General features: G+C 46.1%; 1 protein-coding gene across 1 annotated transcript; it reads right to left on the bottom strand.

Moving 5' to 3' along the window:
* Window positions 1-202: 202 nt before the first annotated feature.
* Window positions 203-14,219, bottom strand: LOC307202230 (zona pellucida sperm-binding protein 3-like). The gene is made up of 7 exons (XM_079952051.1): window positions 13,799-14,219; window positions 11,274-11,392; window positions 9,330-9,433; window positions 7,350-7,521; window positions 4,092-4,212; window positions 2,060-2,151; window positions 203-456 (listed from the first exon to the last, which is right to left on the bottom strand). Exons 1-7 carry the CDS (start codon window positions 14,159-14,161, stop codon window positions 300-302), a joined length of 1,128 nt encoding a protein of 375 aa, XP_079808177.1. The 5' UTR covers window positions 14,162-14,219; the 3' UTR covers window positions 203-299.
* Between the last annotated feature and the right edge of the window lie 5,181 nt (window positions 14,220-19,400).

Raw genomic sequence — 19,400 nt, 5'->3', positions numbered from 1 at the left:
TGACAACATTTTGGAGGTCCCGAGCCTCAAGGAGGTTAGATTGGTCTCAACTAGGGCCAGGGCCTTTTCAGTACTGGCCCCGACTTGGTGGAACGCTCTCTCCCAAGAGACTAACATTTTAATATTTTGTTGAAAGCCACCCAGAGTGGCTGGGGAAGCCCAACCAGATGGGTGGGGTATAAATAATAAATTATTATTAGTAGTATTATTATCATCCCGCTCAACCCTCAGCAATGCACACAGGGAGGATACCAAAGGCGTGAGGAGGGGCAGGGTTGGAGGAGATGACCTCCAAGCCCTCAGAAACCCCACTCACCTGGTAGACTTCTTTGCCAGCTCATCTCCACGGCTCGGGGTCTGGGAAGAAAGCTGGGGGCCTGTTCTGCTGGCACCCGGTCACAATTCCTCGCCTCACAGCAGCTGCAGATGCTTCGAGGACCCTCAACAGGAAGCCAGCTTTGGGGAGAAACGGAGAGCATGAAAGACCAGGCAGATCCCCCTTCCCACCTCAGTCCACCTCAGATCCCGCCCGTGATCCTTTTTGCAGAAGACCGATGTGGGGATCAGGGACGTGGGTGGCGCTGTGGGTTAAAGCACAGAGCCTAGGACTTGCCGATCAGAAGGTGGGCGGTTCGAATCCCCACGACGGGGTGAGCTCCCATTGCTCAGTCCCTGCTCCTGCCAACCTAGCAGTTCAAAAGCACCTCAAAGTGCAAGTAGATAAATAGGTACCACTCCGACGGGAAGGTAAACGGCGATTCCGTGTGCTGCTCTGGTTCGCCAGAAGCGGCTTAGTCCCGCTGGCCACATGACCTGGAAGCTGTACGCCGGCTCCCTCGGCCAATAAAGCAAGATGAGCGCCGCAACCCCAGAGTCGGCCACAACTGGACCTAATGGTCAGGGGTCCCTTTACCTTTAATGTGCGGATCAGGTGGGGTTGCTATGAGGAATTATGAAAAATGAAGCAAGCCGTTGTGTCCACGATGAAAGCAGTGCGTTGACTGCGTTTGATTCACTGACAATAGTTTCTGATCGAATCCCACAAGCCTCTCCACCTCTGGCAATTGCTTTCTCTATGCCAGAACGGCACATATAAGCATTCTAGGACACAGACCTGTTCCCGGTTATTTCGCCAGGCATCCTGGGCCATAAAGAAGATAGTTAGCTTTGATGTACCTTTCCTTGGTTTTGGTAACGGTAAAGGTAAAGGGAGAAAAGCAATGACAAACCTAGACAGCATCTTAAAAAGCAGAGACATCACCTTGCCAACAAAGGTCCGTATAGTTCAAGCTCTGGTTTTCCCAGTAGTGATGTATGGAAGTGACAGCTGGACCATAAAGAAGGCTGATTGCTGGAGAATGGATGCTTTTGAATTCTGGTGCTGGAGGAGACTCTTGAGAGTCCCCTGGACTGCAAGAAGATCAAACCTCTCCATTCTGAAGGAAATCAGCCTTGAGTGCTCACTGGAAGGACAGATCCTGAAGCTGAGGCTCCAATACTTTGGCTACCTCATGAGAAGAGAAGACGCCCTGGAAAAGACCCTGACTAAACAACAACTCCTTTCCTTGGTTTTGTTAATCTTAAAGGTAAAGGGACCCCTGATCGTTAGGTTCAGTCGTGGCCGACTCTGGGGTTGCGGTGCTCATCTCGCTTTATTGGCCAAGGGAGCCAGTGTACAGCTTCTGGGTCATGTGGCCAGCATGACTAAGCCGCTTCTGGCGAACCAGAGCAGCGTACGGAAACGCCACTTACCTTCCCGCCGGAGCGGTACCTATTTATCTACTTGCACTTTGATGTGCTTTCGAACTGCTAGTTTGGCAGGAGCAGGGACCGAGCACCGGGAGCTCACCCCGTTGCGGGGATTCGAACCACCGACCTTCTGATCGGCAAGTCCTAGGCTCTGTGGTTTAACCCACAGCGCCACCCGCATCCCTAGGGCCCTCTAAACTATGGTTATTCATGGACCATGGACTATGCAGGGCAGACCAGGAGAGGCGGCCCTGTAAATAGTGAAAACGGCTTCAGGATGGGGGAAATGTGTGTCTCGCAAGCGACTCACGTGCTGCTGGCAACGTCAAAGGAGCAAGCCTTGTTCCGGACATCTGGCGTTTGGTCGGCTCGCGTTACCTTGAGGTGGCAAATCACGTACAGCTGGAAGGGAGAAGGCAAGAGGTTAAAAAGGGCTTTGGGGGCGAGGGGACAGTGGTGACAGGTGTCAATCAACTGGTTGCATCCTTATTAATTGCATGGATATCCTGCCTTTTTCTCAAAGGAACTCAACGAGACAGGCATGGTTCCCCCTTTCCACAACAACCCTGCGACGTAGGCTAAAGCTAACCGGCTCCCACGAGCTTCTTGGCTGCGTGGAAATTCGAACCCGGGTCTCCAAGGCCCTAGTTCTCATTTGATCCCCACCCAAAAACACTGTGGGATAGAGGTGGGGCTGAGAGGCCGTGACCGGCCCCCAGGGTCACACCCTGCGAGCTTCCTGGCCGAGTTGGAGCGGGGATTCGAACCCTGCTCTCTCCCAGGTCCTAGTCCAGTTCTCTAACCATTGCACCACACTGCCTCTCTGATTTTAGGGCTTGCATAGGGCACGGGACTCCCGCAAGCGCTGCCCATCAGGAGTTGGGGCAAACCCACCTCGACCCAATCGGACCTCCATTTACCCTACAACTGTTTGATTTCTTTAGTTTAGACCATTTATATAGCATTTAAGTTGTAAGTTTTAAGTTTTTAAGTTGTAAGTTGTAATCGTTCAACCTGGAAACGATGCCTTATGAGGAACGGCTAAGGGAGCTGGGCATGTTTAGCCTGGAGAAGAGGAGGTTAAGGGGTGATATGATAGCCATGTCCAAATATATAAAAGGATGTCACATAGAGGAGGGAGAAAGGTTGTTTTCTGCTGCTCCAGAGAAGCGGACACGGAGCAATGGTTCCAAACTACAAGAAGGAAGATTCCACCTAAACATTAGGAAGAACTTCCTGACAGTAAGAGCTGTTTGACAGTGGAATTTGCTGCCCAGGAGTGTGGTGGAGTCTCCTTCTTTGGAGGTCTTTAAGCAGAGGCTTGACAACCATATGTCAGGAGTGCTCTGATGGTGTTTCCTGCTTGGCAGGGGGTTGGACTCGATGGCCCTTGGGGTCTCTTCCAACTCTAGGATTCTATGATTCTATGAACTTGTTTTTATTATTGTTAGCCGCCCTGAGCCCGGCCTTGGCTGGGGAGGGCGGGGTATAAATAAAAAATTATTGTTGTTGTTGTTGTTATTGTTATTGTTATTATTATTATTATTATTTTAAGTCAGTGGATCTCCCAAACCCAGCTTCACTTGGTTCCATAAAACCATCCCCGATAAAAAAATACACCACTCAGAATGATAATAATAATAATAATAATAATAATAATAATAATAATAATTGCGGTCTGCATGATCCGGCTAAGGGAGAAAATAAAATTCAAGCCGCTCAGAATTAATTGCAAAAGAGAAGTTGAACTATGCAGAATTGGCAAAAATGACAGATTAAGAGAAAACGACCACAGCGACTTTGAAAAAGAATGGGAACCATTTATATTATACTTGCAGAAACAAAGAAAGTCGATAGACTTGATGGCAGGATTTAAATAAACATTCACATTATTAGGATGAGAAAATGTTTAGGAGATAGAGAAATATTATGATATATTTGCTTTTATGTCTTTAGGTTTGATGTTATGTTATGTTATTAATAACTTTTTTCTGAAGCCGAAGTTGGGAAAGGCTAGGAGGGGATGGAGGAAGAAATAAATACTAAACGTTAAGAATTTGAGATGTATATAATGAATGAAAAAGAAAAATGGGTAAAAATTTTAAGAATTAATTGCAAAAACCCAGTTGAAGCTATTTCTGACCCGTGCAAGTAACGATGCTGCCTCCAGGGGGCAGTGCAGTCCATTATGCAAAACCCGCCTAGGCCATCCTGTTGCCCACCGGGCGCTTTGAACTATAACTCCCATCCGCGCCAGGTGGACGAAAGCTCTAGGGGTGCCGCTCCCACAAACCCGTGGGCCCAGGTAAGGCCTCCCACACCACCAAACCCCACCTGCTCACCATATTCCTGGAGTCCCCGGCAAACCGGAAGGCGTCCACCGTGAAACGTAGCGTCTCCTCGGAGACTCGGGGTGCGAGGAACGTAGACGAGACGCCCTCTTGCCTCCCGTCCACCAGGCACCTGCGTCAAGGGGAGAAATCGTCACCGACTTTGGGGACCGGAGGGTGGCGGAAAATTGACTGTTTCCCCCAGATTTCATTCATTTATTAAATTTATTAAATTTGTTGGCCACCCTTCGGGTGAAAAGGAAAGGAAATTCTTATGGCGGATTTCTGTTTCCAGCGACTCCTCGAGGTCAGCCTTTATGCTAGATTTCCCACCTACCTTTTCCCTTCCTTGGATGATAATAATAATAATAATAATAATAATAATAATAATTTATTTATACCCCGCCCATCTGGCTGAGTTTCCCCAGCCACTCTTGGCGGCTCCCAATCGTAAAAACAATACAGTGCAGAGGATACAGGATTGAGATTATCTCGGGTTTTTCCCTGCGATTTAACTGGGTTTTTTTCCTTTTCCAAAGGAAAAGCTGCTCTTTAGTGCTAAATCAGAGCAAACGTCAATCTTCAATTGACCATTTGTGCCAATTCAGCGCTAAAGAGTGGATTTTTCCAAAGCCGCAGGACAAGAGAAGGCTGGATAAACCCTCTCTTATTCTTTAGGCGTGTTAGGAAGCACCGTGCTGATGGGAGCTTAAAGTCCTGACATAATAATAATAATAATAATAATAATAATAATAATTTATTATTTATACCCCGCCCATCTGGCTAGGTTTCCCCAGCCACTCTGGGCGGCTTCCAAAAAAATATAAAAATACTGTAATACATCAAACATTAAAAGCTTCCCTAAAGAGGGCTGCCTTCAGACGTCTTCTAAAAGTCTGGTAGTTGTTCTTCTCTTTGACATCTGGTGGGAAGGCGTTCCACAGGGCGGGTGCCACCACCGAGAAGGCCCTCTGCCTGGTTCCCTGTGACCTCGCTTCTCGCAGGGAGGGAACTGCCAGAAGGCCCTCGGTGCTGGACCTCAGTGTCTGGGAAGATCGATGGGGGTGGAGACGCTCCTTCAGATATATCCGGAGATGCCGTCAGGAATCGAACCCAGAACCTGCTCTGCACACAAAACAAACGCTCTATCCCCCAAGTCACAGACCTTAGCGGGGAAGAGGCTTTTCTGCTCAAGGCCTTTAGATTGCTGGGCAAAAGATTACTAGCCAGACAGAAGGCATATTCCTATGTTTCCAAGCAAGGGAGCTGGAAGGCACCCTGAGGTCATCCAGTGCAACCTGCTGCAATGCAGCTATCACAGCAGAAGCAAAGTCTCAGAGGGTACTAGAAATAACGATTTTGCTCAGAGCGCTGCTGAAACAGGGATTCCTGGCTTTGGGCAGCCCGTCTCCCCCCATTCAGGGAGCACTTTAATCATCCCTTTCCCATGTGGTCTTTGGAACTCCCTGCCAATTGATATTAGACAGTCACCTCCCTTGTACAGCTAGGTAAAGGTAAAGGTAAAGGTAAAGGTAAAGGTAAAGGTAAAGGTAAAGGTAAAGGTAAAGGTACCCCTGCCCGTACGGGCCAGTCTTGACAGACTCTGGGGTTGTGCGCCCATCTCACTTAAGAGGCCAGGGGCCAGCGCTGTCCGGAGACACTTCCGGGTCACGTGGCCAGCGTGACATCGCTGCTCTGGCGAGCCAGAGCCGCACACGGAAACGCCGTTTACCTTCCCGCTGGTAAGCGGTCCCTATTTATCTACTTGCACCAGGAGGTGCTTTCGAACTGCTAGGTTGGCAGACGCTGGGACCGAGCAGCGGGAGCGCACCCCGCCGCAGGGATTCGAACCGCCGACCTTTCGATCGGCAAGCCCTAGGCGCTGAGGCTTTAACCCACAGCGCCACCTGCGTCCCCTTGTACAGCTAGATGCACCCTCAAATCTCTTTTCTGCTTCGGCAAGCCAGCACCCAGCTGCTGAAGGTGACTTGGCCTGTATTTTGTTAATTTTATTTCATTTTATCAGCTTAAAAGTCCAGTTTCTTTAGTTTTTTGGCTGCTTTTAAATGAATAGGGCAATGCCGTTGTATGTGAACTGCACAGAGAATTGTTGTTGTTACCGTATTGGCCCGAATATAAACCGCACCCACAAATAAGCCGCAAAAAATAGAATAACCGAATATAACCCGCTCCCGAAATCGCTGCAGTTGGTAGAATTGTAACTCCGAACCAATTTAAGCCTTCGGTCTCGCAAGCCCAGAAAAGTTACCGTACAATCGGCTGAAATCGAAAATGCTATTCAATTGCTACAATCCCACAGGTACTCAAGCTCGCAAATTGGCAACGAAACCATTTTTCTGTTCCGTTTTACCGTACGTCTGTTCCAGCAGCGATATCGTAAAAAACCATTTTTTGTTAGGTTGCGAGTTCAAGCCCTGCTTTAATAACTTTTCAGGGGCTGAATTTTTTTTTTTGGGGGGGGAGGGGAGAGAGAAAGCGCGGCTTATATCTGGGCCAATACGGTATTCAGGATAGAAGCCAGACTGGGGATAGCTCACCTGGTGGCACACAAAATGGGTTGCAGGTTCGAATCCAACGATTCTATGATAAAACTTACGAAATACCGTAAGTATGCAACAACAGCAGCAAGAATACTCATTGCGAAGTATTGGAAGACAAGATTTACCCACCCGGGAAGAATGGCAGATGAAGGTGATGGAATATATGGAATTGGTGGAAATGACTGGCAGAATCCGAGACCAGGGAGAAGAGTCGGTAGAAGGAGATTGGAAAAAATTTAAAGATTATTTACAGAAATATTGTAAAATTAATGAGCTTTAGAAAAATGGTGGAATGAAGTTATATGGCTTTGGCAGAAATGTTATAAGGAACTAGGTACAGATAGATTGTTAATGTATTAAAGGGGAAAAAAACAAGGTTAGAATATGTTAAGATTAATTACAGGACAGAAAATAGATGAAGAGGGAAAGGAATTGCTGAAACAGTTAATTGAAGTGGAATACAAAAAGGGAGGCGTGAGGAAGTCAATGAAACAAGTGAATGAAAGTTAAGATTTAAAATATTGGAAGTGTTTTTAATTGCTTTTGTTTTGTTTTGTTAATTCAATGTTTTATGTAGTGTTTTTGTTTCTGTTTTTGTATTTTATTATGTTTTTTTCTTTTTGTAATCTTTAAACTCTTAATAAATATTTTTTTTTTAAAAAAAGATAAAACTTACGAAATAAAATAGTCATGCAAGTTATTTCCTTACCCGTTGGAGTCGACAATGGCATACGTAGACCCCAGAGTGGCTTCCGGGCTGGCGACACAGCTGTCCACAAAGAGCCTTAGGGGAAGGTGGTTCTTCGCCTCGACTTGGGCTTGCAGGTGCAGGATCTCACCCAGCTGGAAGCGAGACGATAGCCGCTCTCCGCTCCAGTCATCTTGGCGGCGCGAGAGGATGAATGCGTTAATCATTTTTTATTTTTTTAATTGCAAGCACAGCAGAAGAGAAAAGGAAATAAACTTTTCCTGCTGACAGCGTGGTTCATTGCAGTGGCCTGTGGAACAGCCTGCCACTTGAGACTGGGCAGGGAGGGTCCCTTACTGAGCTGAAGGCCAGATTTAGGACTGTTGAGGCCCTGAGCTACAGAAGGTAATGGGGCCCTTTATATGTCCAGCTGTCCTTTGTTGACAACAAATTGTCGCTTTTTTGTTGTTGAATATATGCTTTATGGTAATTTGTGGACCTAAAAAGAAAAGTTAAGAAATTTGACTACAATTGGAATATTGTTTTTGAATAATGATATTGGAAAACTGCTACATTTAGTTACAAGGAAATTCAGGTGGGAGGGACTAGAGGAAGTCAAGTAATATGTTTATGAGGTTGGAAGTGTAACTAATTAATTAATTTGTATTGTTTATGTGTTTGATGTTATATCTTTTACTGCTATTTGCTTAATTTTCTTCTTTTTTGTTGCTTTATTTGTTTTACAGTATGTGTTATAGTTGTATGAAAATCAATAAACATTACTGGAAATAATTTATGGACCTAACAGGTATCAAAAGCCATTTGCACATCGCAAAATATGTATTTTATCAAAGTGATTGTTGAAGCGAAATACAATTAAGTAGAAGTATATTAATAGTGAAGTAATTATTAAGCTCTAACTTAAAATGATTTTTAATTCATAACTTAACGCAAACATTTAAGGTTTATGATTTCTCTATTTCCTTCTGAGGAAACTGAATAGTTCAGTGAAACGAGGTTTGTACCCGGCGTCCCGTTAAGGCTTTGTTCAGTTCTAGGTTTTTCTAATTTTTTCCTTAAACTTCTTGATTTTTGTTATTTAGTTTAATTCTAGAAGATAATATTTCTAGTCGATTACTTCTCGTTTCAGGGATTTTCATGGTATTTCATCTGTTTTGTGTAATTTCGCGGTTCCGTGACTGTCTTTTTTCTACCGGCTTCAGGAAAGAAGCCAGCATTTCATAAAACAATTTTGCTGCCCTAACAGCAGCAAAGGTTAGGAACTTCAGGAGTGAGAGGGCTAAACAGAGCTTGTGAAGAAGAAGGGAACCCGAGAGTCATCTAGACCATCCCGCTGCAGGGCAGGAATATGCAGCTGTTTCATGCAGGGTTCGAACCTGCAACCTTGGCCGACGCAGCTATCCTGCGTTCAAGAGCTATTAGCCAAAACGGCCAAGCAGAAATTCCATTTTCAGAGACAGCAAACCACAGCGATGTTTATAGGCTTTGGGGGTTACAGTGGTGCCCCGCAAGACGAACGCCTCGCAAGACGGAAAACCCGCTAGACGAAAGGGTTTTCCGTTTTGGAGGCGCTTCGCAAAACGAATTTCCCTATGGGCTTGCTTCGCAAGACGAAAATGTCTTGCGAGTTCCTGCGGGGTTTTTTCCCTTTTTTCCCCCTTTTCCTAAGCCCTAAGCCGCTTATCAGCTGATCGGCTAAAAGCCGCTAAACCGCTAATAGCGCTAATCCGCTAAGCTGTCAATGGGCTTGCTTCGCAAGACGAAAAAACCGCTAGATGAAGAGAATCGCGGAACGGATTAATTTCGTCTTGCGAGGCACCACTGTATTTGGCTGTCCCCTGTCGGAGGCAGGAAACTTGGCTAAGGCTGAACTTTGCATCCTTTAAGCCCTGGTGCTCAGCAGCCCTGGATCCTAACCAGACGGGTTTTAGGGCTTTCAGCTAGGCCCTTCCCGCACCCCGAATCCACCCTCTTCCTTACCGTTCATGAGCCGCAACGAGAACCCAAGCCTCGCTTCGGCCGACACGGTGGACCTGAAGGGAGCCCAGGTGGGCTGGATGGCCAGGCTGGAGACATTGCCTTTCCTGGAAACGGGAAGAGAAGCAGCTGAGAACTCATTCCAAAGACCGTGGGGCACCTAGATGCGATCCAGACTGACCCGCCACCCTCGGGAGCGAGAAATCGCTTCCTGCTCCGCCCATTACTCCTCGCTGCTCTCAGATATCTAGGGGGTTGGCAGGGCCGAAGGCAGGGATCCTCTACAGTGGGAGGAGCCACAGCCAATAATGGGAGGAGCTAAAGGCCTCCATCCACAGACATTTAAAGAGGTATCGGACCACTTTAAACCATCCAGGCTTTCCCCCCCCAAGAATCCTGGGAGCTGTAGTTTGCTAAGGGTGGCAAGAGATGTTAGGAGAAAGAACCCTTTCTCTCTCAGAACTACAATTCCCAGAGCGCTTTAACTATCAAGACCTCTTGCCCAGAGTACTTTGGGAATGGTAGCCAACATGGCGCCCATTGGATGTGGCTGAACTACAACTCCCATCATGCATCAGGCTGGCAGGGGTTGATGGGAGGCAGCTCCCAACTCCCAAGAGCACCAGAATAAAAATAATAATAATAATAATAATAATAATTTATTATTCATAGCCCGCCCATCTGGCTGGGTTTCCCCAGCCACTCTGGGCAGCTTCCAACAAAACACTGAAATACAATAACCTATTAAACATTAAAAGCTTCCCTAAAGAGGGCTGCCTTCAGATGTCTTCTAAAAGTCTGGTAGTTGTTGTTCTCTTTGACATCTGGTGGGAGGGAGTTCCACAGGGCGGGAGCCACCACCGAGAAGGCCCTCTGTCTGGTTCCCTGTAGCTTTGCTTCTCGCAGGGAGGGAACCGCCAGAAGGCCCTCGGAGCTGGACCTCCGTGTCTGGGCTGGACGATGGGGGTGGAGACGCTCCTTCAGGTCTACTGGGCCTTTGAGGCCGTTTAGGGCTTTCAAGCTCAGCACCAACACTTTGAATTGCGCTCGGAAACATACTGGGAGCCAATGTAGGTCTTTCAGGACCGGTGTTATGTGGTCTCCCAGTCCCCAGTCTGGCTGCCGCATTCTGGATTAGTTGTAGTTTCTGGGTCACCTTCAAAGGTAGCCCCACATAGAGCGCATGGCAGTAGTCCAAGCGGGAGATAACCAGAACATGCGCCACTCTGGCGAGACAGACAGTGGGCAGGGAGGGTCTCATCCTGCGTACCAGATGGAGCTGGAAGACAGCTGCCCTGGACACAGAACTGACCTGCGCCTCCATGGACAGCTGTGAGTCCAGAATGACTCCCAGGCTGCGCACCTGGTCCTTCAGGGGCACAGTTGCCCCATTCAGGACCAGGGAGTCCCCCACACCCGCCCACCCCCTGTCCCCCAAAAACAGTACTTCTGTCTTGTCAGGATTCAACCTCAATCTGTAATACAGTAAAACATCAGACATTAAAAACTTCCCTAAACAGGGCTGCCTTCAGGTGTCTTCTAAAAGTCAGATAGTTGTCTATTTCCTTGACATGTGGTGGAAGGGAGTTCCACAGGGCGGGCGCCACCACCGAGAAGGCCCTGTGCCTGGTTCAGGCCTTATGCATTGACCGAGGCTGATGAAAGCCATAGCCCAAAATAGAGAGACGAAGGACAGCCACTTGTGGAAGAGTTTCACCTGTTGGATTTCTGCCTGATCTACCACTCTTTTAAAGGTACAGACTCTCTCCTACCCATGAAGCGGCGCTATGGTCTCTGCGATTCCGGCATTGATGGGGGTTGGTTTGGATGACCCCTGGAGGGCCCTTCGCACCCTACAATTCTGCGAGTCTACGAACAGAAGCCAAGGGCTTGCTAGGGTGAAAAAAGCCTTGCTTCACCCCACCCCCAACCGGCAGCCTTCCTCACCTGGGGTAGTGGCACTCAATGGGTATCTCCGCAGCGTTGGTCCTGGTGATTATGGGATTGGTGGAAGGCGACGGCTTGTGGAAGAGACTTGTTCGGTAGATCAGCATTTCCGGAGTCATCTGGAAGCAAAGGGAGATGGGTTGACTTTCAGAGCTTTTCCTAGGACTTACTGCAGGATCCGTCCATCATGATAACTTTTAGCTATCCCGGAAACAAGGTGGCTCCTCCCCGGCTGTTTTTGGCAAAGGATGAGGCCCCACTGAAAGGCCCCCATCCCCTGGGACAGTTTCCCGGCCAGCCCCACTGAAAGCTACGGAGCTCAGGAAGAAAATATAATAATAATAACAACAACAACAACAACAACAACAACAACAACAACAACAACAATAATAATAATAATAATAATTTATTCCCCAGGCACTCTGGGCGGCTTCCAACAGAATATAAAAATAAAAATAATAAAATAAAATATAAAATATAAAATATAAAATATAAAATATAAAATATAAAATATAAAATATAAAATATAAAATATAAAATATAAAATATAAAATATAAAATATAAAATAAAATAGTCTGAGATGAAAGCACCTTGTTTACCTGGCCGAACCCCCAAAATCTCCTAAAACCGAGGAAGACAGAGACCGACAACCCCTACATCTCCCAAACAGTTCCCTTATGGGTTACTCGGAGAGTAAACAGCAGCCCGCCCTGTCCAGGGTCTCTGCCAGATCTCAGAACGGCACGCCGGTCCCTCCCAGCAGCTTCCAGTGAATAGTTTAATAATAATAATAATAACAACAATAATATTTATACCCCGCCCTCCCCAGCCAAGACAGGTCTCAGGTCGGCTAACACCAGATATAAAACAATGGCTTGAAACACAACTTAAAAAACAAGATTAAAATACAATATTAAAATTCAGGGTTGACCCGCGGAACTCCCTGCCACAGGAGGCGGAGGCGGTGACCGCCGACTGAAATGGCGAGGACTGGGCAAATTCATGGAGGAGCAGAGGGCTGTTTGTGGCGGCCATGGGCCTGATCCTGCAGGCTCTGTTTTTTGGCGGGGACAGGGAGGAGAAAGCTATTTGTGGAGGGTTAAGGCTATCATCGAGTGGCTATCCCACCAGCTGGAGGCAGCAATGAAAGTGGCTGGGAAATGCAGGAGGGGAGCGTTGGGTCTTGGGTTCGAATGCTGCCTGTGGCTTTCCCAGTAAGGGCGTCTGGTTGGCCGCTGTGGGGACAGGAAGCTGGGCTAGCTGGTGGCCTGATCCTGCAAGGCCTCCTCTTGCATTCCTATAAACCAGGGGTCAGCAAACTTTTTCAGCAGGGGGCCGGTCCACTGTCCCTCAGAGCTTGTGGGAGGCCGGACTATATTTTTTTTGGGAAATGAACGAATTCCTATGCCCCACAAATAACCCAGAGATGCATTTTAAATAAAAGCACACATTTTACTCATGTAAAAACATCAGGCAGGCCCCACAAATAACCCAGAGATGCATTTTAAATAAAAGCACATATTCTACTCATGTAAAAACGCACTGATTCCCAGACCGTCCGCAGGCCGGATTGAGAAGGCGATTGGGCCGGATTCGGCCCCCGGGCCTTAGTTTGCCTATCCATGCTATAAACAAGGCATGTCCAAAGTCCATTTTGGGGGCCTAATCCGGCCCCTGTAGCAGTTAATTTCCCGGGATAAAATCCCCAAGAAACCTCAACTGCTTCAATCCTTTAAAAAGCCATACACCTTTGGCGTAAAATCCTGAACAAAGCCCAACAACTTCAATCCACCAAAAAGTCAACAACTTTGGTCGGCCCCCATGGCCCTTCGCTTCATCAAATCTGGCCCTCTTTGGAAAACGTTTGGACACTACTGCATATAAACGTTTAGGCAAAAAAACCCCAAAGTTGACAAACACACAATTCCTTGTTTTTAGTAAACTCCCATCAATTGAGGAATCATTGAGTTTAGCCCTTGCAAGCCAGATTATGCTAGTAGGAGTGCAAGAAGTTTTGTGAGGTCACAATGTAGTTAAGTGTGATTTAATAAGGTGAAGATTTATGTTCTTTTAAAAAACTTTTTGGAAAATTAATTAAAAAAATTCAACAGAAGAAGAAGTAGTTTTGTGAGGTGGAGTATTCGAAATATTACAAGACAGACTAGGAAAAGAGTTATTAATTAAGGATAATTGATTTGATAAGGTGAAGATTTATGTTTGTTTAAATTTTTTTTGGGGGGAAATCAATTAAAAAATTCAACCAAAAAAGTTTTCTGAGGTTTAGTATTCAAAATATTACAAGAAAGACTAGGAAAAGAGTTATTAATGAAGGATAATTAAATGCTATATAAAAATTAAACCTCCTGCTGCTTTCCATGGGGCTGGCCTAGGAGACCCACCCTCCCAGGGGGTTCTGCCCCATGTTGCTCAACACACCCCATTTTTAAGCTGCACCCCTCAAGTAGGACCCACCCCCCTCCAACACCCCCACAAAAACCCTTCCATCCCAAAGAACCCAAAACACCTGGACCGTGATGCCACACTGATGGAGACCCGCCTCAAAGACGACCACGTCAGTGGTGCCAGCGGCAAAGGACACCGGGGCGCACGAGGCTGCCCCCAAAGTCAGGTCTGCGGGGGCCACCAGCCGGCCCACCCCAAAGAGATCTCGGTGCACGGCCACCACCAAGCGGTGGGGCTCACAGGAAACCTTCACGGCATGGGGCGTGGCAGGAGCGGCCCTGGAAAAAACAGAGGAAGGGGGCAAGGGGACATGATCCGAGGTCTCTGGCTCCCACCAGGCAGGACTCTGGGGGTCAGCAAAAACCCCCTGGCAGAAAAAAACGCCCCACAGCAAAAACAGCCCCATCACAAACTCCTGCCCCATAGCTGCAACCCCGGTGCGCAATGAAGCTGAGAGCCAAGCAATTGGGCTTTTATACTGCTTTCTGACTCCGCCCACAGTCACATGACTTGAGCAATTAAGACCCGCCTTGTCCTGCCCTCATTCCCCCGGGGTCCTAAAACCCACAGGTTTTTTTTTTTTATAATAATAGTAATTTATTATTTATACCCCACCCATCTGGTTGGGTTTCCCCAGCCACTCTGGGCGGCTTCCAAGACAATATTAAAATACAGTAATGCATCAAACATTAAAAGCTTCCCTAAACAGGGCTGCCTTCAGATGTCTTCTAAAAGTTTGGTAGTTATTTTTCTCTTTGACATCTGGTGGGAGGGAGTTCCACAGGGCAGGCGCCACCACCTTTTACCACATGGGGTGGGATTGTAAGAAAGTAAAATGCTTCTGGGAAATGATATATATAATGAGATGAAGGAAATGTTGAAATATACATTTGCAAAAAAAACAAACAGAAGCATTTTTACTTTGCATTGTAGGTACAGAAATGAATAGACAAAAATCTGTTTTTATATGAAGTTATAGCAGCGAGAGTATTACTAGCCCAATGATTGAAACAGGAAGAATTACCAACAAAGGAGGAATGGAAAATAAAACTGATGGAGTATGCAGAACTGGCAAAATTGACTGGGAGAATTCAAAACCAGAAAGACCTTAAGGATTGGACTACCTTAAGGATATATGACTTATTTGAAAGACAATTGCATTAATGTAACCTCGCTTGTAGGTTTACAAGAAGTTTTGTAAGGGGGGCTGTATAAATTATTGTAAAACGATTTCGGAAGGAAATAATTTGGAAATGAAGTTGAAAAGCATTAATTATAATAACAAAACGCAAGAATAGATAGCAGATTTGAAAATCACTTGACAGAATTGATGGAAGCCTCAGGCTATAATAGCCAAAATGAAGGTGATGTGATGTGAAGTTTTGTTTGGAAAACATATGCAAAAATTAATAAAAATTATTTATTTTAAAAAAAGAGAAAGATTTCAGCCTGTGGCTCCTTTGCAAGGAGATGAAATTCTGTCGGCTATTTATCGCACATTATTCATTCGTATTTGTTTGCAGGGAAGGTTACAAAATATTGCACTGGTTAATAGTCAACCCAAACTTTCCAATATACTATCAGTTTCCTTTATTGCAGGAAGTCTCACACATTTGGAAATAGAAGGAATCCACTTTAACTTTGTAGCCTGAAATTGCCAGGATATGATTGATTGGAGGAAAACCTACCTGGAGTTTCACCTGAGAGTCACAGGTGTAGCCAATGGCCAGGATATTAGACTTTTGAGGTCCTTCCAGAGAGGTAATCTTTTAAAGAGATCCTTCAGATCATCTATTTCACAAATTTTATACACAGTTGGATGGTAATAATTTTTTTTAAAAAAAATCAAAGCGGTTTGCCATTGAATCAATTAATTGATGAAAATTATACATTTGTGGAATATAAAGCTTTGCAAGTAAAGTACGGATTGACCAGTGAAACACAATGGCAATATAGCCAATCGAAACATATTTGCAAAGGTGGTTTGGCCCTGACGCTGTAGCAGCATTGGAAACACCCATGCTGCTACAAGATTTAATCCTGGAAGTCAATCAATGAAATTTTATTTTTGAGATATTTGTAGAATTGTAAATCTGTAGAGTGTGAAATTATGGGATATAGTGATGGTTGTGTTGTGTTTTACCTTCCCTGAGAAGAGAAACTGACCATTAAATCAGTCTGGGAGGGGAAATGGGGGTGTTTGTGGGCCCCCCAACAACTTTCGGCATCCTGAAAAACTACAGTTCCCAGAATTCTTGGCGGCGGTGGGGGGGGGTGCGCTGACAACAGGGGTCTGCTTTTAAGGTATGATATGGATGTGACAAGGCTGTATATTGTCTCCCTGGTTAATTAACTTATATGCAGAATTCATCATGCGAAAGGCTGGGCTGGATGAATCCCTAGCCGGAATTAAGATTGCCGGAAGAAATATCAACAACCTCAGATATGCAGATGACACAACTTTGATGGCAGAAAGTGAGGAGGAATTAAAGAACCTTTTAATGAGGGTGAAAGAGGAGAGCGCAAAATATGGTCTGAAGCTCAACATCAAAAAAACGAAGATCATGGCCACTGGTCCCATCACCTCCTGGCAAACAGAAGGGGAAGAAATGGAGGCAGTGAGAGATTTTACTTTCTTGGGCTCCATGATCACTGCAGATGGTGACAGCCGTCACGAAATTAAAAAACGCCTGCTCCTTGGGAGAAAGGTGATGGCAAACCTAGACAGCATCTTAAAAAGCAGAGACATCACCTTGTCAACAAAGGTCCGTATACTTAAAGCTCTGGTTTTCCCAGTAGTGATGTATGGAAGTGAGAACTGGACCATAAAGAAGGTTGATCGCCGAAGAATGGATGCTTTTGAATTCTGGTGCTGGAGGAGACTCTTGAGAGTCCCATGGACTGCAAGAAGATCAAACTCTCCATTCTGAAGGAAATCAGCCCTGAGTGCTCACTGGAAGGACAGATCCTGAAGCTGAGGCTCCAAGACTTTGGCCACCTCATGAGAAGAGAAGACTCCCTGGAAAAGACCCTGATGTTGGGAAGAGATGGAGGGCAGAAGGAGAAGGGGAGGACGGAGGACGAGATGGTGGGACAGTGTTCTCGAAGGGACCAGCATGAGTTTGACCAAACTGTGGGAGGCAGTGGAAGACAGGAGGGCCTGGCGTGCTCTGGTCCAGGGGGTCACGAAGAGGCGGACACCACTAGACAACAACAACATGGATGTGACCCGAATGGCAGTTCAGGGAGGTGGCAGTTTTCTCCCTCTCTCATAACGCTGGAAGTTGTGGGACTCCGAGGAAGCTGAATGTGGGGAATGTTTGAGGCTTTATCCTGTTTTTAATATTTTGTTGGGAGCTGCCCAGAGTGGCTGGGGAAACCCACCCAGCTAGGCAAGGTCTACATCATGGGTAGCAAACTAAGGCCCTGGGGCTGGATCCGGCCCAATCGCCTTCTCAATCCGGCCCACGGACGGTCCGAGAATCAGCGTGTTTTTACATGAGTAGACTGTGCCCTTTTATTTGAAAGGACTGAAAAAAGTTTGAAAAAGTTTGCTGAAAAAGTTTGCTGACTCCTGGTCTAGATTGTTATAAGAATTTAAGGTCTCAAACATATAAATTTAAGGTAAAGGTAAAGGGACCCCTGACCATTAGGTCCAGGCGTGGCCGACTCTGGGGTTGCGGTGCTCATCTCGCTTTACTGGCCAAGGGAGCCGGCATACAGCTTCCGGGTCATGTGGCCAGCAGGACTAAGCTGCTTCTGGCGAACCAGAGCAGCACACAGAAAGGCCATTTACCTTCCCACCGGAGCGGTACCTATTTATCTACTTGCACTTTGACGTGCTTTCGAACTGCTAGATTGGCAGGAGCTGGGACCGAGCAATGGGAGCTCACCCCATCGCGGGGATTTGAACCGCCAACCTTCCGATCGGCAAGTCCTAGGCTCTGTGGCCACCCGCGTCCCATATATAAATTAAATGTTCATAAATGTACAATTAAATGTTCATAAATGTACATAAATGTTCACTGGAAGGACAGATCCTGAAGCTGAGGCTCCAAGACTTTGGCCACCTCAGGAGTAGAGAAGACTCCCTGGAAAAGACCCTGATGTTGGGAAAGATGGAGGGCGCAAGGAGAAGGGGACGACGGAGGACGAGATGGTGGGACAGTGTTCTCGAAGCTACAAACATGAGTTTGACCAAACTGCGGGAGGCAGTGGAAGACAGGAGGGCCTGGCGTGCTCTGGTCCAGGGGGTCACGAAGAGGCGGACATGACTAAACAATTCAACAACAACAACAAATGTACAAGGCAAATACATACATAAGTATGTAAACCATGTGTCTGAAATAGTATGGGAGAGCAATCCTGAAGCCACTTGGACTCTGCCAAATTGACCTCAAATGTTTCTCTGGAAGGAGGAGGAAATGGGGAAAGCCTCTGCATCACCGTTTCCTTATGTGAAGAAATTAATGGACTATGCAGAATAGAACAAAAAAGGATTCGGAAACCTGCAGGACCAGAGATTCACAGAAGATTGGAAGAAATATTTGAAGAGCAACTGTAACCAACAAATTACGCTAGCTTTTGTAAGGAGAAATATACAAAGTGTTACAAAGTAGAAAAAGATAGAGATATTGGTTCTGAGTTTGAAATTTAAGAGGGAAAATAAGAAATGCATACTGAGAGATTAGATTGGAAAATTTTCAGACAGGACTGATGGAAGTCAAAAAAAGTTGAATAAGATGTAAAAGTATGTTTAATTACTGTTGGAAATGATATGTTAAAAAACTAATAAAAAATTATATATATATAAAAAAAGACCTTAATATTTTTTTTTTTTTACACCAACCATCTGAAAATCCCCCCCCCCCAACTTTCTGTGGGGTGGTAGCATTTTGGAAAGGCCGCTTTGGGGAGAAATAATATTGACAGAGCAAAGGTCATTGAGCCGCGCGGTGATCAGGAACAGGATGAGGGCCTGAAATTTTTTAATTTGGAAAAAGGAGGGAGGAGGTAAAACGGGGGCAGCCAGGCCACCCCAGATGCCCCAAAACCTTGCCCCCATCCCTCTTCTGTGGCAGCTTGCCCTGTGGCAATCCTGCCCCCTGGGCACCCGCCAACCTGCCCACTTTTGGCTGTGGGATTTGGTTGGCGCCGATTGGGAAATTGGTTCGTTGGCAGGTCATGACTTTGTTCAAACTTTGCCCAGGTTGACGTTTTTGACGGGGAGAAGAGGGAGCTACGATTTTCGGAAGCGCCCGTGGCCCCCCAACTCAAGAGCGACCCGGTGAAAGGACCCCTTCCGTGCCAGGGAGATGACAACTTCTTTTCCCAAGCAAGTAGACATCTGAAGGCAGCCCTGTTTAGAAAAGCTTTTCATGTTTAATAGTCTGCATTTTCATGTTTTAATCTTGTGTTTTAATCTTGTTTTTTGAGCTGTATTTCAATCAATTGTTTTTATATTTGGTGTTAGCCGCCCTGAGCCTGGTCTTGGCTGGGGAGGGCGGGATATTAATAAATTTTATTATTTATTATTTTTATGAAGATTAGCCGCTCTGGGATCCCACAGCTAATTCTTCCCTGGTCTCTTCGCTGGCCCAAATAGGACTAACTTAGCCAGCTAGCCCTGGGGATCATCTAATGTTTACTGGATGGATTTCCCC

Source organism: Podarcis cretensis (assembly GCF_951804945.1).
Source record: "Podarcis cretensis genome assembly, chromosome: 13".
Classification (NCBI taxonomy): domain Eukaryota; kingdom Metazoa; phylum Chordata; class Lepidosauria; order Squamata; family Lacertidae; genus Podarcis; species Podarcis cretensis.
Note: the sequence above shows the minus strand (reverse complement) of the source record. Positions and strands in the feature narration are given on the sequence as shown.

Excerpts from the sequence above, each read along its gene's own strand:
- LOC307202230 (XM_079952051.1), bottom strand. The coding sequence starts at position 14,161 with ATGGGGCAGGAGTTTGTGATGGGGCTGTTTTTGCTGTGGGGCGTTTTT. Across the intron at positions 11,393-13,798 it reads AGTGTGGCATCACGGTCCAG|ATGACTCCGGAAATGCTGAT; the intron begins GTGTTTTGGGTT and ends CTTTGCTTCCAG. Across the intron at positions 7,522-9,329 it reads CTCGTTGCGGCTCATGAACG|ATGACTGGAGCGGAGAGCGG; the intron begins GTAAGGAAGAGG and ends CGCGCCGCCAAG.